The sequence below is a fragment of the Phyllostomus discolor genome, chromosome 7, assembly GCF_004126475.2.
Source record: "Phyllostomus discolor isolate MPI-MPIP mPhyDis1 chromosome 7, mPhyDis1.pri.v3, whole genome shotgun sequence".
NCBI lineage: Eukaryota > Metazoa > Chordata > Mammalia > Chiroptera > Phyllostomidae > Phyllostomus > Phyllostomus discolor.
In genome coordinates, this window is record NC_040909.2 from 102,317,302 (window position 1) to 102,343,337 (window position 26,036).

Sequence of the window (26,036 nt, forward strand, 5' to 3'; positions counted from 1 at the left end):
GGTCACTCAGTGGCGCCTACCGCCCCCACTGACTGGTATAGTGAGGTGGTCATTGTTCACACATGCACATTCCAATCCACTCTCCTTGGCTGCCAGGTTACATCAATGTAGTGCAAACCATTTTCATTATATTAACCATGGCTGGACTTTTTCCACACAGATCTGGTACTTACTTGGTGTATACAGGAGATTTTCACTAAGAGAAATAAACCTCTTGAAGTAAGTGTTTGCAAGAATTATTGATATGTAGTTCATATATTTCTAAGAGTTCTGGAAAAGTAAATTCATAAGAGACAGAGGTGGGCAGGAAGAGGTAATCCATGAAACTAATTACATGGGGTAGTGCCTTGAGGAACAAACAGTTGGGGTAGTATTTGTACCAAGAGTTGGTGTTGACATCTTAATATAAATGGCCATCATAGTATTTATGTAGTGATTCTCCCTAATGAGGTACCCACAAGAAGTTCACTCATTTGATCCTGAGTAATATGCAAATGAATGTTAATGTGTATATATATACATTATATATTAAGTAAATATATATTAAGACCTCAGAAATGTATGTGATACAGTCATATTTGGATATAGGTCACTAAAAATAGCTAGGAAAACCTTTGTGTATTCTTGCCATTATTTACATGCTCAGCAAGTCCTCTTAGGCATTCACTAAACTTCGGGAGGTAAGTAGCTGCTAAGCCAGAGCTATAGGAGGAAATAGAAGGGATTACCCCTTCCTCTATTTATTTAGCTGAGGATACATGAAAGTTATTAAAAAAAAACAGTTAAGTATTAAGTTAAAAGTTACTCATGAGGGTACATTAGTGTGATATATGTTTTATTTATGTACTCTAATACTAAATAAGGATTGATTAAAAAGAATTTAGACTAAAGCTGTATGGCTGTCGTGAATATGAATATGCCTTCGAAGACGTGATGAACACAGAGCTCCATCAGGAAGTGGCATGAGCTGAGGTGTGAGGACGGAAACAAACAAGCAAGTTAGGTAGACACAAGGAAACTAATGAGCTTTTCCAAGACAGACAGGACAAGCTACTGTATTTGCTCCTGTTCTTAGTTGTCCATTCAGGTCAGCTGCATTCCTTTTAGTAAAAAGAAAATCAAAGACCTCTTAGGTATAAGATATGGTACCTTGAGACCTCAGAAGGTCCCTTCTGGGATTGGTAGCTGGGACTGCAAGAAGTGAATGCATTTTATAAATAAATCCCTTTAAATCTCTAGAGTCCATTAAGGTTTTAAACATAAAGTACTTGTATCCTAGGAGTCAACATACAGCATTGTATAGTTCAGATTTAAAGAAAAGTTGCTACTTAAATTTGTTATTCTCTAAAATTAAACTGAATGGTTATGCTCTTTTTCCCATAAGTTTTATACCTTACATTTTGTAGTGACATGAACTTCAGTCAGTATCAACTAATTTATCAAAATGTTCACTTCAGAGAGATTGCCATATATTCCTTGGTACCCACTGTTTATAGGTTTTGAGTCTGATAACAGTTTTGATTAAAGGGTGAACAGGAAAATGCTTGTTAGTTTAGTCTCTGACTTCAGTTGTCCACATATTTCAGCTATGCTGGTGAGTGTACCTGTTAAATGAATGAGAAGATGGTGGCATGGTCTTCCCCATAGCCTGAGGGAAATAGGACAGGCATCTGTCATTATCCAGAGTGCCTTCACTTCTAACCCAGTTTAATGGCTTTCCAAACTAATAACAATGTTAACTACCATTCATTGACTGCTGTCTGTGCACCAGACAGTACTTTGCCTTACTTATGCATTGACTTATTTAACAATGTAACAATCACTAGTTGGCCATTGTTTTTCCTCACTTGACTTATAGGGAAGCTGAGGTTCTGAATCAGAATTGGAATCATGGTAACTTGGCTCTAGAGATGACACTTCGAATCACTAAACTGGTCCACCTCTCCAGTTCTGAATACTTAGAAGTCACATGGTGCCCTGGCTCAGCAAACCTCTCTTGCCTGATCATTTCACCCTATAATTCAGTTCAGGAATTTTCATAGTTAAATATCCCTTTACTCATCCAATCATATTTCTCCCCAGGACAGTTCATTTATCTAAGCCATGTTGAGATGCTGAGCTAGGAGAGTGGTCACCTGGTGCTTTAGTACTTCAGCAGAATGTGTGTGGAGTGTGCCTGTGTGTGCACATGTGTGTGTGTGTTGATGTGTGTTCTATAAAAAGCTGCTACAGGCTGACCTCATTTTTTGACACAGTGCATTCATGACAACCGCATATTGGATTTGAGACTCACAAAGTGAATCATATTTTCCCACCCAAATAATTTTATAATGTTAGATTGAATTTAAGAAACAACATCAGATAAATCATAGCCCTAATCAACACTATAACACAAGGGGGAAAGTTAGTTACTATAAACCTTTATAATAATTTAAATAGCAAAATTATATAAAAATATTATGAACTGTGGATAGTAGTATTGTGCAAAATGTTTAGAGGTGGAACCCAATGTACTGTATATAAAATACCCTACAGACAACTTAACTATATCATAAATTTGGCCAAATGTTAATTTTGGTAACTATTAATTTTACTTGCCATTTTTAAATTAGGAAAACATTTTAAGGAATAACTTGAATGACCAAGTCTCTTAAAATAAGGTGGTCTGGAATTTTAACTGTTTGTCTTTTATATGTTTTGATAAATCTCAGGTTATTTAATGTAAAACTACCCACTAGTAATTCTTTAAGACTTCACTAAGAATTTTATTCTATATAATTTGGAGAAAAATCGCTTGAATGTTTCATTTGTTCCCTACAGCTGTGTAACAAATTACCATACATCTAACATTTTAAATTATCTCACAGCTTTTTGGGGTCAGGAGTCCAGGCACAGCTCAGCTGTGTCCTCTACTTCAGAGTTTTTTACAGGCTGTAATCCAGGTATCAGTCAGACCTCCTGGAGTTTCTTACGAAGCTCAACTGGGAAGGATTTGCCTCCAAGCTCACAGGGTTCTTGGCAGAATTCAGTTCCTAAAGGGTTGTTGGACTGAGGGCCTCAGTTCTTGGTTGGCTGTTGGCTGAAAGCCACCCTGAGTTCTTGTCACATGGGCTAACCTAACTTGTTTCTTCAAAGTGTGAGCCAAAAAAGCAACAGAGAATGTGCTGGCAAGATAAAAGGCATAGTGTTTCATAATCTAATCCCAAAGTGACCTCCAATCAACCTAGCTTCCTTCTCTTAGTTAGAAACCAAGTCCCTATGGTCAGCCGGTCTTATAGGAGGAACTAAGTATCAGAAACCAGGAATCATGGAGCCATCTTTGAGTCATCCTGGCACAGATGTGTTCAGCTTATTATCTTTCTCTTGCTTTCTTTCTCACGCACAATGCTCTTGGAGAGCAAAGAAATCAGTGTTCTCAGAGGGAAAGGAGCCAGAATGTGTGTGCTTCTTGTATTGCTTACACAGCAGAGTGGTAGGTTGATGGTATGGTTATAAGCTTGAGGCTTTCATAATACCAAAAGGCATTGTAATAAACGGTCATGACAGAAAATACTTCATGAGGAAGATAAAACCCAAGGCAGAATCTTTGTTTGATTAATCATGGTGTTGAGTGGGGCTACGAACCGAGAGTGGGTTCAATTGTACTTCAAAGGGACTGCAGATGAGTCTGGAGTCAGGGAATGAATGATGGGGGTGGGGGACGTGAAAAGAAGATGGAATGCAAAATATGAAGCAGCCATGGGGAGCAAAATGTTGTGAAAGATCCAATATGTTTAAAGGTGATTTAGGGAAAGATTTGCTGTGCAAAGTTCAGTTTAACTGTCTCTTTCAGAGTCTCATGGAATTTTCTGTAAAAATCCCCTTTAGTAAGATATCACTGGGGATAAGGGCACAATGATGAGCTCCTGAGAAAGGTGTTAGGTAAAAGCAGAGCCATCCTAGCAGACTAAGTCATCTCTGTGTGACATTGAGTTAATCAGTAATATAGTGTGAGTAGGGTATCAGCTGGAAAAATATCACCAGAGTTCAAATCCAGACTGCACCACACATGAGCTGTGTAACTTGATCAAGCTGAGTTGTAACTCAAATGTCAGATCCCGTAGGCTGAGGTTGGCCTCCTGCCTTCCCCTCTCCCAGTTATGACAACAAAATATGTTTTCAGACATTGCTTAGTGTCTCCCTGTGGCAGAGGGAGGAAGAAATCACCTGTGGTTGTGAACCAGTGCCCTGGAGGGTTGTTGTGTTAGGCAAAATATGGAGTAGTATGTGCTGGTACCTAAAAGAGTGATTAAAACATAAAAGGCACTCAACAAATGATAGTTGTCCTTTAAAAATTTGCCATTGGAGAGTAGTATCTTACATATGGAGTTAGCTAGATATAAGTTTATTGAAACATAAAATGCAAATAATGTTAAGAATAGTTATGCAATCACTAATTTGAGAAATTATTTGCTGTAGGTATTTGTATGTGTATATAAAAGCTGATCCTTAGACCCGTCAGGCTTTAACTGCTGTCTCTTCCAATTAATACTGCATGCCTTAGAGAAGTCATTCAGACTTTCTAAGGGAACTTCTCTATAATATACCTTATCTATGAAATAGAGGTAGTGATGGCAGGTATATCATGCATTAGGGTGACTCATTTACTCTCTCAGTAACATATATCTAATGAGAAGCTATGTTTCAGGGACTATGTAGGGAGTGTGAAACAGTCTCTGCTACCCTGAAAATTCCTCAGTGAGGAGTCAGATGAGGAACAAATAAATATATACAATAAAAGTGTACAATAATAGAAATAATTTAATTCCAGGATATAACAAATGTCATGGAAATACAATAAAAAGGATTGAAAACTAATAGCAGTTGCCCTCTTAGATAGAATAGTCCAGGAAATTCCCTCTTGAAAGGTGATATTTGAGCAGAGACTTGGATGAAGAAAGGGAAGCAGTGTGGTCTTCTGTGGGAGAAGGGCACCCCAGGTAGAGGACACCCCGAGTACAGAGACCTGACAACGTTAATGGCCTTGGATTGCTCAGGACACAAAAAGAAACTAGGATTGCTATATACAGAGTACTATAACCAATTTGTACATGTTTAGATTTTTATATTTTTTCGTTATCACCAAACACCCATTTTTAGGAAACTCAAAAAATTTATGTGATGGAGGAAGTGAGATGAGGTTCTTAGGTGTTGCTGTGCTGTTTGACATGTTCTTAAAGACCAGTTCCATAGAGGCAAGTCTCCAAGAAAATGGAATAACATTGAATCAGGTCTCGTTAAATTTTCTTTTGGGGTGGCACTGTTTCGTGACGGGAAGTGTAAGAGATGAGAACAGCATGTGAATTCCAAGGAAGCAGCACAGAATGGAAAGTAGATTTACAATGTGTCAGACAGGGTGGCAACATCTTGTGGCATGTGGCTCTCATCTCAGTGATGGGAAAGGTATGTCTTGTGCCTGCTTCTCGCCTGTGGCACACCGCAGGGGGAGTGAGTCGGCGGCCACAGCCAAAGCACGTCAGCAGCAATTTTAGTGTATGGCCAGCCGTGCCCGTCTTTTTTTATTTTTCCTAAAATTTGATTCTTTTTCTTATTTATCTTGAGGAGCTGAGCATAAGACAGAAATAAAGGAAGTTTGCAGGGGTGGGGGGAAGATGACAACGGGTAGCTATGATACTTAATGTCATTTTTGGATTAACCATTCTGGATTTAGAATCCAAACAGATGTGGTGAGCATAATTAAATACTTTTTTCCCTTTTTAGTGTGCACTGAGTTGGTTAATATTTGCTTCATTGAGAATATTGCATAATGGGTTAAAAATACCAGTAGCACAAAGTTCGGAGAGGGAAGGTAATAAAAACGTTCAAAGGAAATGAAATGTAGAATAGATGAAGCAAAAAAAAGTCTATGTGATCAAGGGTCAGTAAAAGAAGGGCACTGCCAAAGCTTAGCACTTAAGCAAAAGTAAAGACAGAATAGAGAAAAAGGAAGAGGAAAGAAAGTTGTGCTGGAAAACGCGAACCATTCAAGAAAAAAGTGAGCCGAGAGTAAACCTTGAGTTTCATCATCAATATCACAGCGATTTAGTTTTTGGTATGTGCCGTCTTTGTAAAGTAAACTGACTTCAGGCAGGGTCAGCTTTACTAGAGGTAAGGTTAGAGCATGAATACAAAAACTTAGCTGCTGGCATTGGGATTGTAACCATCAGTGCATGAATGTATTGTGCTCTCAGCAATGGGCTTATTTTGACATAACAAAGTATATAATCAATGCTGAAACATTCATCAAAATGCGTTCAATTAATATTCATGGTCGGATCAAGAATCAAAGCATCATTAAATATGGTTGGTACGGGGTACAAGTATTAGGTTTATAGTCAAAGCCCATCAACACTCAACAAATTAATACAGTGTGCATAGGTATTTTGTAACATAGGACACTATTTATTTTACCCGGAACTTATGGGAATGTAAAGATTGTATTAAAGAGGGTTAATAATTAGTTTAGAAGAAAAATAAATGTAAGCATAACGAATCACCTCTACCAGCTGAAATACTGCTTTCTATACCATGATGGTGCCTAAAAGGACCAGCAATCCTTCCATAGCCAGACTATTGGGATGAGAAATGCTTCCTATTGAGAAGTAATAATTATATGAGTGTGTAGCCAGAGATACATCCCATGGGAACAAATATACTTTTAAACAGTAGTTAAAATGATAAGCTTTTGCAAGCAAGATTTTGCAGCAATTTTCATATTTGAAAAAAAGTACACATTTTCTTCTGTCACCCTATAAAATTAATAATTTACCTAACTCCAGCCATTTAAAAAGATTAACCAACTTTTCTCCAAGACTACCTAGATAGCATTTTTGCCTTGCTCAGGACTGCACTGAACATTTTGCCTGGTTTGCCTCACTTTCTGTTTTCCAGTTGTATTCCTGAAGATCTCTACTTCTCAGCTCTTTGCTGATCTCCCGTCTGTGGCCTGCCCCTACCACCCTTCAAACTTGGTCCCAATGCTACTCTGAGAACTGTCTCTGGATTTCTGAGTTGGTCCTCCCTCTCATTAGGGCTGTAACAGGGCTCTCAGTCATATCAGGCCGGTCTGCATATCGAATCCTACCTGACATCCTTCCACGTGCCTGGCATTTCAGTTATTTTAATTGAAAGAAAATTATTTACTGCTTCCATCTGTCAAACCTTCAGAGGGTACTAAAAGATTTTATGAAAAAATGTCCATTTTTGTGTGTATATAAAATAATGTCTTGAGTTTGTGGTGGGTGAAAAATAAGAAAAATAAAGATGCACTCTGATGCAGACACCAGACTTTGGGGAGTGTTTGGATTTGAATTTGCTGGAAGTACTGACATTTTCTTCCAGACTGGAAGGAGAAAACCACTCCCAGATGTCTTAATTTTTCTGACTAACAGAAAGGCCTTCCCAGTTTATATAATGATGGGTTCAATTAGCACCAGTCTTGTGATTCATTTGCAGCCTAAGTGAACACATTCTAGCCTATAAATTTTTACAAATGTGTGTGGTCATCACATGTTGGGCTATTGGTGGTCGAGGAAATTAAAGAGGCACTGGTAGCTAAAGACTATCTCTGCAAGTTTCTTGCTCCTTTCAATTAAGGACAGATGACAGTATGTGTAAACTTCTATTTACATAAACTCTTTCCGTAACTTACTGGTCCAATCACTTTGTTTGTTTGTTGCTGTTATGTGGTCAAGGAAAGTAAATATTCTGTAACATTCTCTTATGTTATTAAAAAGGAAAAGTTTAGCATAGCATTTAAATTCCATAAGACCTTTTCTTTTCAAGTGCAATTTTAACAAATTTTTTTTAATTACAGTTATTTTTAAAAAAAATTACAGCCTAAAATCTCTGGTATCTACCACTTTGCTCTTAATATTTATGAGTTTGGTTAAGTTGTACTACCTCGATGTTCTGGAAACACTGCTGGGCTCCTATCTGAGGCACAGTTGTGGAAAGAGGGACCCAGCAGATGCATGGCCTTAATCTCTTCCTTTCACCTTTCGACCGGAGTTTGTCCCAGGGAAGTGAACTGTGTTTCACACTTCATTCTTTCTTTACTTCTTAAGGAAATAGAGCTGTCCCACGTAGCAAAAGAGTTTTTATAAATATTTTATTTAAACTTGTCTAATTTCTTATATGTTTTCTTAGCGTTTGTTTTATTTTTAATAATTCACTCAGAATATATAACATCTGCATAAAATATTTGACCAAATCAGCTCTATTGACGTAAATCAACAAACCAATGGCAGAACAGGGAAAACCTGCCACATAATTCTTGTGTAACCATCACTTACTCACTGCGAAGGGACTTGTGTTTGGAAAGCTTTTAATTTTTTGTTATAAAGTTCCTAGAAACAGATGTGAAAATCTACTCACATCCCACATTGTCTAGTTCAAGCAGCTGTGAATTATTTCATGGATTACACTTGAATGAAATGAAAGTCCTGGGTTTATTTCATCAAGGCAGCTGTTATTTCCTTAAATTAAATCAAAACAATTCTTTGCTTGATTAATTCTTGGTTATTTGAATGGTATAAAGATAAAGTGCTGACATGTCTTTAGTCATAAATTAGTTCATTTTTCTCAATTAGTGTCCCTGTGACTCAAAAGATGCATCACAATTTTATAGGCTACTTTTAAAAATAAATTACTGCTTTGGGCATTCCACTGTGGAAAAATAAGTATGGCACTCTCTTCTTTTAGATATAATATTCAATAGTACTCACATTTTACTTGTAAAGGAAGTTAGACATACTGTCACTTCTTGATTTTTAACTGCTGGGCTGATAACCGTACCAGCTTTTCTCAGCCATCTGGTCTGTTGCTGCTTTTCACGCTCCCTCCCCAGCTCTAGACTGGTCCTTCTGTCTACCGAGCATCCATATGGCTGGCTTGAAGGTAGCTCCATCTCAGCAGGTGCAAAAACGAAGGTATTATCTCTTCCTGTATTTCATAAAAGTGATAACATGGAGAAACCTGCTAGGATTTCACATTCAGTAGCTCCCTATAACCTATAGACTCTTCCTCTGAAATTACCTTCCGATATATTTCTTTCTCTTCTTCCTGTTACTCCCTTTCCCCAAGGCTGTACTGATGCACGCTACCTCCTACCTCATCCCTGTGTCCAGAAATTAAAGCAATGTGTGTATCTTAAATTTTCCAGTAGTCACATTAAAAACAGGAAAAAGAAACAGGTAAAATTAATTTTAATAATAAATTTTATTTAACTCAGTATATCCAAAATATCCTTATTTCAACATGTAGTCAATATAAAAGTTAAAAATTGGATATTTTATTTTATACTAAGTCTTCTAAATCTTGTACGTATTTTACTATTACAGCACATTTCAATTTGGACTAGACATATTACAAGCCAACAAGTGGCTACAAGCAAGTACAACAAGTGTATTTCTTCACAAACCAAGTTTTCAAAAGTCAATCTCACATGAAGTTTGATTGGTCAGATAATCAATTAACCAAGATTATCAAATTATGCAGAAGTCTTACAGTCAGTAATTATTAATGAATGAGTACTCTGCTGGACACCCTTCTAAGACACTGGACTAGTAAATGAGAAAAACGTAGTGCTGATCTTGAGGTATCAGAAAAGAAACAATTTTTTAAAATTAAATAATGATTGGTGTATGTGTCTGTATATGTGCATGTATGTATGTTTATGTTTACATATGTGTATGTGAATATCTACACATATAGATCTATATATACACACACACACACACACACACATATACAAACACATATATATATATGTATACCTGACTAATATATATAGTCAGGTTATAAGTGCTATGAAATAAAAATAAAACCAAGCAGGAGGACAGCAAGTAATGAAAGTAAATATTCTTTTGAATAGAGACAATGAATATGATTATATTATTCTTATAAATATTATTGGATATATTGAAATGTGTTCTTATTGACATCAATTTAAGAAAGTCTTTAATCTAAAGCTATACAATATATAATGATTTAGTTTATTTAAAATATATTTTATTAAGATATTCATGAAATACATGTTCTAGAATAGCACCATCCTGTAGAGATGTAATGTGAGCCACAAATTAAAGAAATTAAAGCAATGTGTGTATTTTAAATTTTCCAGTAGTCACATTAAAAAAAAGGAAAAAAAACAGGTAAAATTAATTTTAATAATAACTTTTATTTAACTCAGTATATCCAAAATATCCTTATTTCAACATGTAGTCAATATAAAAGTTAAAAATTGGATATTTTATTTAATACTAAGTCTTCTAAATCTTGTATGTATTTTACTATTACAGCATATTTCAATTTGGACTAGACATATTACAAGTACTCCATAACAGCATGTAGCTAGCAACTAATGAATTGGATGATACAGTTCTAGAATATATTCATCATATTGACTATATTAAATAGATTCTTGATACTCAATTGAATATGCAACTGTATATTCTTTCACTTTGTGGGATGCTGCCCAGCTGAGCCACGCTGGCCCTGCAGGGCCTCAGTCACTGCATGTTCTTAAATAAGAGTATATTAATGAGAAATGCATTTATAGTTATGCATAATATATTTATAACTTCATTGAATATATTAGTTGAATATATTTGTTTGAATTATTTTCTAGATTATACTAGTGGTGATGTCTATGTTTAAAAAGAATCTTTCTGAAGTTAATTTTTATAAATTTAGAACATTTTATTTATTACAATTAACATACCTACAGTTATCTTTCCAAAACACTGGCTTGATAATTGATCCCCTTATCATCTGACACTAAACTCTTCTCCAGTGTTAAATTCTGCTCTCCCCACACATTCCAGGTATAGTCATATACGCTGCATAACGTTTCCCAAAATACTGTGAACTTCCAACATTCTGTGCTTTTTCATGTTCTTCCATTGCTCTGAAAAGTCCTTCACTACCAGGTCTGGCCTGTATACCTCTGTTCACCTATTACCCAATTTCTTCATCTTACGAATAATTCCTTATCATTTAGGTTTCAGTCAGAAAACAGAAACTATTCTACTTAATTAAAATAGAATAGTGCCAAATGCTAATAGACAATATCTGGCATTTTTTACCTCAGTTAGTTGCTTTCCTATTTGTTTTCCATAACATTGAAAATGTTTATTTTTGTTTTTTTCTGGGATAGGGCTGATCACATTATATAATACTTTTCTATGTCCTTAACTACACATTATCATTCACTAGATAGTTTGATTTCAAAGTATCAAAATAAAGCAAGTATTGCATTTTTTAAATCCTCATCAGGTAATTTTTATATAATACTTCTATACCATGTTTACTTTAAGAATTGTGAGGGTCTTTGGTTAACAAAAAGTATTTTTGTTTGCTTCAGAGAATTTTCTAGGTGGCCAGAGTCTCTTCTTATACTAAATTTGTATCTACCACCAAAAAGGGTCAATATCTACTCTACTTATAGCACTGGACTGGGTATTGTGGGGGAATATCATAAAAAATATTTTACTCAGGAAAGAAGCCCCAGGAAATGGAAGGAAGGAAGGAAGGCAGGGAGGGAGGGAGGGACCATTAATGTTCTAAGATTCTAAGTTTCGTATTTAAAGATGTTCCTGGCATTTTCTCCCTTGACATTCCCAGCATTAAACATTCCTCAGGTAGACTCTTACTCAGATTCTTTAATTTGTTTTTCTCTTCTCTTTTAATTTATGCAAACTTTCCAAAATTGTCTAAGTTTAGGCATTTCTGTTTCTTTTTCTTGCTTATTTTATCCTAGACATCTGCTCCCTTTAAAGTTATTAAGTAAGTGGAACTATCAAGACCTAAATCTGTATTTTATTTTTGTTCTTTGTAAACTAAGCATAGATTATCAGTTCCCTTCCAGGACTAGACAGGGTGTAAGAGTGTTTATAGTTGGATCATCCTTCAGCACTCGGTAAGGAAGCTCACTGCTCTTCCTTGAGAGAACGACTATTGGTGAAGAGAGAACGAAGGAATGGATATGCACCTGAGTAAGACCTCTCCTAAGACCACGGGAGCCAATTTCACTGCCATCATCACAGTTGCATCTGACACTTTCACAGCCATAGCGGTTGCTGAGTTTCAGCTTACAGCAACCTGAAGTCTCAGTGAATAAGCAAATGAATTCCAGAAGGCTTCTTGCTCTAGGATTCTCATTCCCCACCCCCCCCCCCCCACACACACACACTGTGACAGCTATTCTGGGCTGGATAAAAAGAAGTGAGACCCAGATGGGGATGAGGTGGCTGGGAAATGTTCAGAAACACAGTCATAAAATCCATGTCATTAGTTTCTCTACATATGTGAAGCAAGCTACAAATGTTTAGATAATTACCATGAAGCTCCATACCCCTATTCTTTATCTTATTGGTAGAAAAACAGTACAGAGGCAAGTAGACAGTGAGGGTTTCACCCTGAAAGTAAGGAGTAGCCATCACGTCTGCTCCCTAGTGCAGAATAAACCACATAATTTCTTTATGTCAGTGTGGAATAACTCAGTACTCACCTCATTAATAAGTCAGTGAGGCGTGCTCTGCAGCTCAAAAAATAAAACTGAGGAAGCAACTTTTTGGTGTAATTCATAGTAATATGGCCTCCAAGAGATTGTTGTTTCATTTACGCAAACAATCTACTTTTAAACATTCAGTTCCCTCTTTTTATCACAATCAGGTATGTCCTAAATCCATCAAAGAATACTAATGAGAAAGTATGAAAGAAGCTTAAGTTTGGACTCCATTGTAGAGATCACGTAGTTAAATGGTTATGCACACTTCTAAGCCGTCCACTATAAATAAGTATCCAGCCCCTGCTTTAAATACTCCATGGATGGGATGCCCACATCTCCCACATAGCACTGTACAATGTGCCATTATACCTACAAATGTAGGAGAATTGTTATGTCCACTCAGAAATAACTTTTCCTCTTCTTAGACCCATTTCTTCTCTGAAGCCACATCAGGAACCGTGATACCTCTTCCATGTCAGAAACCGTTATATATTTGAAGGTTGCAATTAAGGAAATGAATGAAAAGACCATTTAAATGAGAATAAGCAGAGGTTATTTATTCAGAGCTTCCTATAACAAGGCAGTCACCCCCCATCACTTGCATTTGCCTGAGACACAAGGCAGGTGGGAAAGTCGGGAAGCTTTATAACGACAAAATTAAGCAGGAGGGGAGAGGCTGGAGGTGTGTTCTGATTAGAAGTTGACACAGGGAGGCTCGGGGGAGGCTTTGGGAGCATATTTGGCTTTCTATGGTTGGCTCTGATTTGGAAATCAGGGTGAAGGAGGGAAGCTGGCCTATATTCACCAGGTACTGAACGTTTTGGGCCAACTGTTGCAGAGATTGTGGTTTGGCCTCCCTGGTTAATTCCAGCAGAGGTTGTAGGTCAGTGTTCTAACATCATAGGTGATCTGTCTGTTGGGTGTTTGTGTATTCAGTCTCTCAGTTCCCTCTTTTGGTTCTTCCCTTTCTCACAGGAAATTGGCCAAAAGGTAAGATTAGAGATCCAGATCTTTACCACTTGAGGAGTATTCACTTGTCTCCATAGTCAATTGTATTTATCACAAGAGCTTCTTGAGCTTTTCGAGGCTGTATTATCATAGTGAGCACCTGATGAGGCGGTGCTGTACAGAAGCTTTTAAGACCTGTATTAGCACTAAGATTAAGGTTACGATGATAACATTCAATAGCCTGACATCACGACCACTATGGTAAAAACATATTCAATTAAAAGTCCATTTAAGATGCTTCAGAACCAAAATTCTGAAAAGTTTGACCAAGGCCAAGAAAAGAATCCCACAGGTAATAAGGATTAATCTTAGGAAAACCAGGTAGCTTTTTCCTTAAGGTGCTATGTAACTTTTCTGCCACACCTGTTTTGGTGAGTTGAATTACAGCAGGAAGTATTAGCAGTGGCACAGATACTACCATGACTAGTAAACATGAAATCCAGATTGTTCATCACTGCTCTTGCCCAGGAATTAAGTGATCTGTATTTCACCTAGGGGACGGGTAACATTGTTTATAACTTCTGTCAGAGTTAAAATGATACACGTCTTAGAGTCTTGTGTTTGTATGATTTCTATTATTGGAAACACTTCTTTGATTGTTTGCATAAACAATGACTCCGAAACTCCCCCAGGTAAAGTGCCTGAATAATCAAGGTAGTCTCATTTGGAGCTCCCATCTGAATTATAATTTCCAGTTTGATGATTTATAGAATTAGGGTGCCTGTATACAGATAGTTTTTGTAATAGTATTCCGAAAGTGCATGAGTACGTGAGGGAAGCAAGCCCAGCTATCCTGGCTGCAAAGGAAGTGGTGTCTGTTGGGAACACACAGGTACCCAGGTTAAATGCAGTGGCTCATGACATGGTGTTGGAACCAAGGCCTTACATTAGCTGGATAATCTGAGATTGGTGTTAGAATGAATATGCTCCAATCTAGCAATTTAATAAGAACAGAACAGAAGAGGGAAAAAGGGCCATCACGGTGGACAACACCCAGGAGTCTACAGAGAATGAGCATAATGATTAGAAGTAATCAGTAGGGGTAAGTAATTAGTAGGGGTTTTTATCCAACATCTTGGGCAGGAGCTGTCCACTCTCTGAGGTCATGATTATTCTGCAGAATCCTGTTTGAGGTCCCCTATTATAGTAGCCTTTTTGTTTTCCTAATTCTAGACTGCATCTTTAGTTGTGAAATGTGAAGCACAAGGATTTACTCCAGAAAGCTTTACTTCTGTCATTGTTGTTAATAGTATTCGATAAAATCCCTTTCATGAGGTTCAAGAGCAGTCTTTATCAGAGGTACCTTCTAACAGACAAAATCTTATAGTTGAATGTCATGAAGAGGCTGCTAAAGATATTTTAAGTGTGACCCTAACTTTTGGTGGCAGGATTGGGTGTGGCACGTGGGTGTCTCACAATATTTTAAAGTGTCTGAGTACAGAGGGTAAAGTATCACAGTAAAATCCTGAAGCACACTGGCCTTCCGGTCACCGGTTCATAGAGACGTAAACAATGTGTCCCCAAGGCAGTGGGACTACCTTTGCCTGTGGGAGCTCAAGTGTTTCTGAAAGTTTCATTAAATTCATCTAAGAATGTTACTGTTGCCACCTCTCCAGAAGTTTGTAGGTAGTAAGAGCATCATGGTTTCAGGTTTCTGAGTGAGGAGTTCTTTTTTATGTTTCTTGTGAAGTGTGTACCTTGGGTTCTCGATATAAAAGCCTGTATTCCCAAAATTGAAAACCAAGAATCAGACAGCTTTTTAGCAACTATAAAGACTGTAGCTTTTTGCCAAAGAGATGTTTCAACCCATCCTGAAAACAGACATATAATAACTGAAACATTAAAATCTTACAGATTATGGGAGCTGCATCAAATTCACCTGCTATCGGAAGGGCCCTTGAAGCTTTGTTCCTGGCCCTATCCCACCTTCTAGCTTTTCTAGAATTATGTTGTTGACAAGGGACACATGACTTTAAATTGACCTCCACTATCTTTGAAAGTTTCCCTAGCCATGTTGATTTCACTCAGTAACCAATTCATCTATGCTATGATGAGTAGTTTCATAGAGAAATTTAGCTACTCTCTACTTGAAACCATCTAAATGTTGATATTCATAGTAGTTTCTTATCCATTAAGACTTTACATATAGCATGGCAACTTTGGTTAAGGCTGTTTGTGTAGTAAAATGATCTACTAAAGTATTTTCTTTAGCTTCATTATTATTTATTGTTTCATGAGCTCTAACTTTTATAATAGCTACATCTTTATGAAGAAGGAGAGTACCTAAACATGTCTTAAACAACTTACTCACTTTTGGTAGGTTTTCAGCAGATTTGAAAACACCTTTGTTTCCAAAGCATCCCAAACTCATATCTTTTTTAAAAAAAAAGGATTCCTATATATATATTATTCTCGTATATTATATATTATAATGCTTTAAAAAAAGCATTCCTGTATATATTATTCTGTGGTCTTTGGCTAATTGACAAGCTCAAGTAAGTGTTGTAATACAAAGGGTTACAACACTTTGCATTCCAGTATAGTTTCAAGTTTTGATGTATGAGCTATCAAAAAATAATAGTATGTCAAGTTTTCAATGGGAGTTCTTAAAAAACTGAGTGAGGTAGACAAGTTCCCTAACTGGTATAAGAAAATTTTGAGGTTCCCTTCTTCTGGTAGGATCAGGGTGTTGCAGTGGTGAAGAGTGATGTGAGAGCTCCCTCAGAGCTAACACAGTCTCATGAGAAGTTAATTAGCTGAGAAGTGCTGGATGTTCTCAGGCAATAGTGATGTCGGTATTGCATGGGTATCCGTGAGACCAAGAGCAGAGCGTATAACTACTTAAGGAGAATTTTGAAGTGGCAGCTCTTTCCCTAACACAAGGGAATAAGCCTCTGCGGCCACATCAAGGAGTTGAGTTTTTGATGACTCCTAGGAAATTGAGTTAAATCCCTAAGGCCCTGCCCAGATTGCTCCTGTAGATGAGAGGAGTTTTAGGTGGGGATGCCTAAGGAAGGATTCTGTTGACAGTCCTTTCTCAGGTTACAGAAGGTCAGTTCATGACTTAGACTAAGAGTTGTCACAGTCTCAGGAAATTTGACACTTGCTGTTTACAGTATTAGGTAAGAACAGAAATCCTCTCAGTTGTTTTATGAGAGGGCTAAGGTGTTTGCATCCTCTACAGCCTTATCCAGCGATCGCCTTCCTTGTATCAGTTATAAACTCAGAAATGGATTAGGTTTTGACAAAGTTATAATTTATCTTTTGAAATTTTATGTATTTTTTTTACTAAGCCTAGGAGTAAGTAAATGAAATCCCTTTGATAAGATTCCTTGTTCTGTGAATAAAGCAGGAGATCATGTACTACTGTACCAAGACTGAATTACAAGGGAAACTTAGATATTTTAAGTCTTAATTGAGAATCTGGGAAACATAGGAAGGGACTTCAGAGAACAGCTGGGACCCAACTATCCCAGTATGCTGTTGCCTTCCCCAGGTGAAGACATGAAGGAAAGGTTTAGAATGGGGAAAGAGAAAAAGCTTCAGGTATGTCCTGGTTGGAGATTGTTGGATGAGGAAGCAGAAGGCAAGCTAATTAGAAGCAAAGGATGTTATGTAACCAGTTTGGGAACGTATTTGTCCTTTTCTGGTTGGTTTTGAGTTGGAAGCAAAGACAAAAACAGGGAAGCTGGTAGTCATTGACTAAGTCCCAACCACTTGGGGCCAGTTGCTGCAGAGGTTGCGGTCTGGCTTCTTGTAAATCTTCTCATATAATTTGTCTCCAACTACATCTAGAAATGATTAAAAAATAATTGATGCATGAGGTAAGATTATTGCAAAGCGGAAATGTGTAATGTTTTATTTTACAAACTGCTTGCAGACACCTGCACACATGGACTATTCTCCCTAATACTATTAAAATTAATTTTTCTCTCTGTAATTGCTTGTATTGTTACAGAGGATCTTGATGATTTAAGAATGGAGGGAGTAACTACTCTGGTACCTTCTGGGAGCAAATTTAACCAAGGTCGTGCTACTCACCCTGCTGAACCTCAGGCCAAGGTCACACTGAACATCTGTTCAAGGTGTGCCAGGTAAAACAATTCATGGGTATAGTATATATAAATGTGATTTTAATTCCAAAAGCTACAGTTTTGAGGCAAAGCTTGTACTTGGTGTAAAGAAAACTTTTCCTTGTAGTTATCTTGTGCTCACATTGGCAGGAGAGTTTGTTTTGCCATTTATTGCTGTGCTCAGCACCACTCAGACCAACAACTAATCAAAGAGTTTAGATTGCCTTCAGCTTACAGTTTAAGACTATTTTAAGTCTTTCTGTTTCTGAATTGCATTTGCGGGCTTCCCTTCCATTCCCTTTCAAAAAGGAAGATTCAAGGGGCTCTAAAAGTTCAAAGCCACTTTTAAAAACACCTGCACAGAGCACAAGTTAGCCCAGGTACAGTCTAAGATCTAATATTATTGGCCTCTTAACCTGCTCCTTATCCCATTCACCTCCTGGAAAGAATTTAATCAGCTTGACGCTTTTCAGTTTTGGCAGCTGGAAGCAATCTTTGCATAGACTGTATGTGGCCAAAGAAGTAGCTTAAGTTACTGCCAAGTCAGCTCCCAGTGCTGGTCCAGCAGAAACTCACCCAATAGCTAGAATTCGTTCCTTTGTAGGAACTAAGTCTCATTTGCAAAGAGGCTTTTAAGCCTGTTTAAATGATAAAACAAGCCTTCTAACCCTTATGTAAATGGCGCAGATTAGCAGGAACAATGCGCTGGCGGCCAGTTTTATCTCCTTTCCTTTAAGTCTAGCTATTCTATTGTACTTTTGGAGAGGGGATTAGCTCCTTGGAAATGGGGAGGGGGAGAGTGCAGGAAAATCAAATCAGATTTTTGTAGCTTTTCCTCTTTCTCTTTTACCCCTTTGGAATTTTTATTTTAATTGTGCCATAGCACAGTGAGAACACCCATGGAAACGTTGCTTCAGACAAGTGATATTTGGGTGAATTGAGGTTTTGGTTACCGCTGTGAAGAAAACTGGTAATATCTGTGTGATGAGAGTTAGGCATCCTGAGTATACAAGGCCATGCACGAAAGAGTGGTTTGACGTTCTGAATGAAACCTTTATTTGTACATTTGTACGTCTTGTACACATTTGTCCATTTACAATTCAACTGGAGAGGGGTAGGTGCTTGGTTTTTCATGTCATTTGGAGAAGATTGAAATGGGAGGTGTTGGTTTTTCAAAAGGGAAATAATACATCTCTAAACTTTTGAGGATTTGAGTTTAGAAAGGACCAAGCACATACACATCCCTGAATTATTTACCATTCATCTTCCAAGTGATAGAATTAGACCGTAAATTACAAACAGCCTGCTTTTAAGGTGAGCCCTTTACTGAGTTTATTGAAAAAATATTAAATTGAGTAATCAGTCACATTGCCTTCTCAATATGTACCAGATGCTATTCTAAGCACATAAAAACTCATTTAATTTTCAAATAATGCTGGGAGTTAGTTACTATTATTATTCTCATGTTATAGATAAGGAAACTGAGGGATGAGTTGATTAAATAATTTGTCTAAGGGAACACAGCCAGTAGGTGGCAGTAGTTTCAAACACAGGCAGTATAGCTTGACAGCCTGTTTGCTTAGTCATTTGGTTTTATTGCTCAACACCAAGCTATTTTCTCACGGCAAAGATGGAGGCCAAGATTTAGGTGTTTGAAATGATGGAGCTCTTGACTGTTTTGATGGAGCATAAAGTAATGTTGTACTTTCAAAAGCAAGATAGAGATATAGTGATTCAGGGAAATGTAGTAACCAATATAGAAGGCAGTAGGCTTTTAATTTCTGAGTACATGCTATAGCCAGAGTTTAGGGAGGAAGAAAAACTAATATCAACTGTCAAGAACTATGAAGGACCTGAGATTTTACCCTATTTGCAATCTAACATGTCAGTCTGCAGTGTATTATAGATGCACACAGAGGACATGAAAGTCCTGGCTCAGAGACCAAGGACTTAGTAAGCACAGTGACAGTTGTCAGTGTATTAGCATTTTCACTGGATCCCTGAGGCTCAACTCTCACAGACTGACACAAGTAGGGCAGTAGGTTGCAGTGTATGAGAGGAACCCTGAGTTTAGGAGACATGAATATTTTACAATGGGAAGTCAGCACTGCTCTAGGGAGAGACTCTCCATCTCTCTTCCAAGGCTGCCTGTTACGTAAACATTCCTGAACAGATTGTCTGAAGCAAAGGTTGACGGTGTCTCTGCTCACAGGACATGTAGAAACATGAGAGATTCATAGAGAAATATCTCCTGATATTAGTTGCTGTAGACTACTTCAGCAATGCATTGATGTGGTTATCAGAATTTCCATAATTAATTCTAAAGGATCAATTTATGTTGCTGACTCACCTCTCCTATTGCAAGTAAGGCTTTTCAGTCTGTGAGAATAATACCTTTAAGCCAAGGCTGAACAATTATCTGAGGCAGAAATCATAAACTGAAGGACTGTGGGTAGTATCCAGGTTTACGTGTTCACGTAGTATTTAAAAATACCACTGGATTAGTTACCAATTTTACAGAAAAGTTAGGATTTTTATCTTTTATTAAAAATCCATAAAGGTGATAACACTGGACCCCCATTCTCAAAGGGTTACATGCTAGTGGCTTTCCCCTGTAGAGCCATAAGCCCACCAACCCTGCTCTAGCTCACCTCAGGTTGTCCCTCCACCTTTACTCATTTATATCACCTGTGTGGAGTCTATGGGCCCTTGTCTATAACCTCTGATTTGTAGAAACATTGGAACCCCAAAGACAAGCAGTGTGTTAGGACTGGAGGAATGCAGACTGAGGAGCTTGGCCAGGCCACTGAGAGGATTTGGTGCCCAGAAGACGCAGATCAGCAGGTCGCACTGTCTCAGGGTACTAGGTTATGGGCCGGGATTTGTGGTAGCCAGGCTATCTCTCAGAACTCAGAGGGAGTTGATCAGAAATCCAGCTCTGCAAACTAAGCCAACATGGAGAAAATGACTGCTTCGTTTACAGAACGGTGGTCATTCCCATTGCTCTCTTTGTGGGCGCTGCTACTGGCCTGGAAGAGGCCTGTGAGAAATAATGCAGGCTTCATGTGGAAAGCTGGACATTGGACTTTGGAACTGGGATCAGGATTTCATTCCAAATCTTACTGGATTAGAAACAGTATGGAGCTAATCGATAAGAAAGTTTAGGATGATTAATGTTAAGTTGTATCAAGCACTTACCAAGACCTTTCAAGGCTTTACAACAAAGGCAGAAAGCAGACGACCTTTTCTGAAGTCTGACAGAGGGATCTATCTAATGGCCATGCTCTAAAGTACCTCGTGTGTCATCTTGGGAAAATTATGCAAATATTCATAAAATCTGATCCTTCTTTTGTGAAATGGATCTCATGCAATCCTGGAGATAATTTCTAAGGAGGCTTCAGAGCACTGGACAGGATAATGTCTGCAAAGGCCGCTAGCGAAGTGTTCACAGTGCAAGCCTCTCAGGGGACAGGTTTCCTCCTCTTCTCACTCACTGGGATAACTACCATGTCAATACTTAGGTAGTTTTAAATGCTTTGAGCTATTTTTCCCTGTCTTTTTAAGAGGCCCACATGAAAGTGCTCAAGTATCGAGGAAAAAAAGAACCTCGTTTTCCTGAGATTCAGGAACTTTTTCCTGCCTTAGGCTTCTGACTGGGGAGAAAACTGTGGCCCACCACCCAGGATTTCCTGTGTTCAATAAAACAGTGTAAGGTGGAGACATTGTTTGTCTGTTGTTTGTTAGAGTGTTAAAGTGAAGGAATCTGGATGTGTTGTGATCTTGACATAATACTCTAGCCCCAAGATACTCTCAATGACCTCAGTATAGAGTCAGTGAGACTCAAGTGATGTTCAGAGCTTCTGCAAAGACCCCATCAATGATCAGATTGGGGTAAAAAGGTGCAGTTTACACGTTAGATGGTCATTTTCCTCCATCTCTTTTTCAAATACTGCATACTCATGAGCTACTTATGGGATCACAGTAGCTTGAAGTGAGTGTGCATATGGTATGTCTAGGACATTTTTGCTCTGTAAAGCTGAGGGCATACAGCCAAAGGCCACAGAGTCCTCTGCGTTCAGAACCTACTTAGAAGACATGATCTGTAATGAGACTCATTCACTCTACAGGGAAGAGTTGGGGGATGTCAGATATACAGGACCACTGGAGGGACTTCCACTTTACAAGACATCAGGACAAGGGAGTTCAGCCACATTAAATTGCTCTGTAAGGTTTTATGAGCAACAAAGTGATTAAAATATCACCAATGTCAAAATGTTTATTAATTGGCATAGTTACAAGAAATAAAATCACAGAATTTTTAATACATATTTTACAAGTTTTTAAAAAACACAGATGGATGAAAGTTTGTATTTTTAAGCTGTAAATTCTCCAGGGTAGTGTTACTCTCATAATTCTTGGTGACTTTCATCTGATGTGGACATTGCTATAACTTGTGTGATTTAAACAGAAATGACATCTCCTGGAAGGTGCAAAAATGCATGGGTAATAGATATGTGACCACCAAGATTCATTAAGATTTTAAACCAGAATATCTCATTTCTACCTCTCAAATGATAGGGGGAAGAAGTCATTATAAAACTATGACTTTAAATAAAAAATTTCCTGTGTAGTATATAACATTGTCCTTTTATAAGTGACGATCTTATTCAGGACAAGGTAGAATTTTTAACATATTCACTGAGTGTCTTGGCTTGGCTTTTAATAGGTTCCACCAACATAGCTACAGATCCTTTAATGGTACAGGCAAAACAAGGTTTTTTTTTGTTTTGTGGCCTGGGAATCACACTGTCATGTTAACCAAAGAGCAGAGGGTCGGTAGGGCAATACCCCAATTTACCCGGAATTGTCAAAAAGTTACCCAAAACTTTTATGGTTTAAAAAAAGAGTAGCTTATAAAATTGTGAGTTCGAAATTAAATTTCTCTATTAAATATCCTGAATGTTAGTTTTAAGATAACAGTTAAAATAAAAATAAAAAGACAAATGCTGATACCAAGGCACCAAAGAACTTTATAAGTCATTTTTCTGGAAAGACCACCCATTAATTCTGTCTACTCACTGCCAGTCTGAGGAGTTAAACCTTGTTTTTGTGGATTTCTGCCAGTTCATTCCTGATGGTGAGATGATGTTTGTTTTTGATGGTGCAAGAGTTTGCATTCACTCATGCTTAACATCAATAGCGCACAAAAAAGGAACTGAAAGCCATTTTAAAAGAAATTGGATTATGGAGAGCATGCAGTGATACTGGCTCAGAAACTATAGCATGAGAGCGCAAGGAGCTACTTGTTTCCAAATAGCCTGCTGATTTTTAACTGACTTGCTTCAAGTCATTGTACCAAAAAGTATTCATTATTTCTCTTAACTAACATGATGTTAAAATACTGAGTTTAGTTGTGTGTTGACTAGATAAAGCCAAAGCAGATCATCATCGGTGATGGCATGCTGAAAAAAAGACAAATATCAAAACTTGTAAACGTGAATTAATTTCAAACTGCCTATCTTAGGATTTACTAGTTGACTTGAGGAAACTGGCATAATTAAACATGCATTATATTGTTTCTCTTCCCTATGCATTTCTTTCTTTGGTCCCAACTATTTGTATAAAGTTTAAATTCTGCAAGTTCCCATTGGAAGGAAAGAGGAGCAAAACTGACATAAAAGAAAATGGATAAAGACAAAAAATGACTGCTATCCCTTGTTTAAAGTTAAAAGTTTTCATAAAATTGACTTTGTACTTCTAGAAGATTAAAAGGTCCCGCTTGAGTAATGACTACAGTGCAGCACCTATGGCCATGTTTTAAGTGGCAAAATTTTTAATTTGAACCAAAATACATTTATGGAACATACATTCTGTGTCAAGTACTATGATAAGCTCAGAAAATAAAAATGAATACCGCTGACCCCTAGGGACTTACATTCTAGCTGGAAAAAGACTTGTAAACAAATAAGTGCAACCTAAAGTGTCAGGTTGGTGGTAGTGCCGTGGGAAAAATAAAGCATGGTGGGATGGCCAGGTTATGCCAGATGTGATGGTTATTTTACAGGGTTATTGTCGTGGGAAACATCCACACCCTGGGCAATACTGATATGTGCCTTTTATTATTAATTCATGATCTGCATGAAGAAACAAATGAGAGCAATAAACATCAGTCTGAAGCTGGGAATCATTTCATTAGTTCTTAATACAGTAATTTCATAGCTTTTCTTTTATTTATAAATCAATGCAAGATTCTCCCCATCCCCACGTCTTTCAGTAATTGTGGTTCATAAGGGAGACAGGTGCTTGAACACACATGCATGCACGTGAACACACATACAACCTAAAAGCTATTTTCTTGTTGTGTGACGAGGAGCTGGAGCTTTAGAACAAGAGAGGCCAAAGTGGGATTCTCAGTTTGGCCACTGAATAACTCTAGGAAATCATTTAGCCTCTCTAAACTTCAACTTCCCACTTGCAACATGGGGTGATCATTTCTGCCCATGGGATCTTAGTGTGGTGGAGTGGCTAGCTCTGTTTTGAGCAGTCTACTCTGGGGGGGAAAGCTCTGTTTTAAGATAAAATGATCGCATTTCAAAGAAGTTGAATATACATTTGAAATCAGGGAAATCACATTATGTGCACAGCAAAACAGAATAAAAAATGAAAATTGAAGGTCTATGACAAGGTCACAAGGGTTTAAGGAGTAAAATATTAAGGACAATTTTTGTTGATTTTTACCTACATACATAAAAGGGTTTTGATGATACTTTCCTTACCAGTCTGTGCATGTGCCAGCTTACATATACATATGTGTACTACAAAGCAAATGCCTAGCAACACATTTCTCAGAACATAGCCCTGTCTTTGAGTGGCGCCTGACAGCAAAGCCTGGATGACAGCACATCTGTTCACAACCTGGTTCATTGAATATTTTAAGGCCATGGTTGAGAACTGCTGCTCAGGGGGAATCTTTTTTTTTTTTTTTCAAAATATTACTGTTCATTGACATTGAACCTGGTCACCCAAGACAATGAGTTTAATGTTGTTTTCATGCCTGCTAACAACAACATCCTTTCTGCAGCCTGTGGATCAAGGAGTAATTTTGACTTTTAAGTCTTATTTAAGAAATACATTTTGTAAGGCTATAGCTGCCATAGATAGCGATGCCTTTGATGGACCCGGGCAAAGTTCATTGAAAACCTCTGAAAAGTGTTCACCATTCTTGATGCCATTAAGAACATTCATAATTCATAAGAAGAGGTCAAAATATCAATACTACCAGGAGTTTGGGAGAAGTAGATGTCAACCCTAATGGATGACTGAGCATCTCAAGACCTCAGTGGAGGAAGTAACTGCAGATGTGAGAACTCTGATTGGAAGTGGAGCCTGAAGGTGTTGCTGAATTGCTGCAGTCTTATGGTCAAGCTTTAATAAGCGAGGAGTTGCTTCTTATGAATGAGTGAAAGAAGGGATACCTTGAGATTGAATCTACTCCTGGTGAAGATGCTGTGAAGATCATTGGTGTAACAACATAGGATTAAAATATAACATAAACTTAGTTAAAAAAGCAGAAGCATTTTGGCCATTTTACTGAAAAAGGTGAGAACAGAAATGTATTTCATTAAGTAAATGTCTATAAGGCATAAATTCATATTGATATTTATAAAACAATTAGAACAGTATAGCATTCTTACGTAAATTCTTGGTTCTATCATTGAAATTTCATTTCTTTTATACTGAAAAATCTTTATTTCTAACAAAATATACAGTTATTTATTTGCTGTACTGACAACTCCAGAAAATAGATCACAGACAAAAATAGAGGGTATCTTGACATTCCTAGTATAGTTTTAAATTATTAAAGCTTACAACTGCAGTAAGACCTTTGGAATACTCTGCACAAAGTTGTGCAAACAATAAAACTACTGAATTAATTTTAGAAATCCTATGTTTCCATTTACTTTAGGTTCACATTGATTATACTGATGATTTGCAGTGAAGTTACTTGTTTTAGACCCCACAGGGTCACTCATTGTCTCTTTCCCGGTGCGGTAATGAATAGTGTGTGGTAATGCGCGTTGGGGAACAGTCAATTCCACCGTTCAGTTCACCTTTAATCTGACACCGTTGCTAAACATTCTAACATCCTAAAGGGCTTCTGCTGTTAACTACTAATCTTCTCTTTGTAGAGGCTGTCAATTACTTTAAGAAAGAAGAGTACACAGCTTTTAATAGAGATGTGAAAAATCATTCTAAGATTATGTAACAGCATTTTATTTCACTATCATCTTGTATATCCACAATGCTTCAATACTTAGTACATACAAGATTCACGTATATGATTTTTGCCTGAATGAAAGATTCTGTTTAATGTTATTCTTTAATTTCCAGTAATTTGAAATTAT

The 26,036-nt window shown here is 37.4% G+C and overlaps 1 protein-coding gene across 1 annotated transcript in view; it reads left to right on the forward strand.

Moving 5' to 3' along the window:
• Positions 1–26,036, forward strand: part of C7H8orf34 (chromosome 7 C8orf34 homolog) — a 302,768-nt gene that overhangs the window by 160,957 nt on the left and 115,775 nt on the right. The window contains 1 exon segment of the mRNA XM_028534036.2: positions 17,517–17,652. Coding sequence (XP_028389837.1) covers positions 17,517–17,652 — 136 coding nt within the window.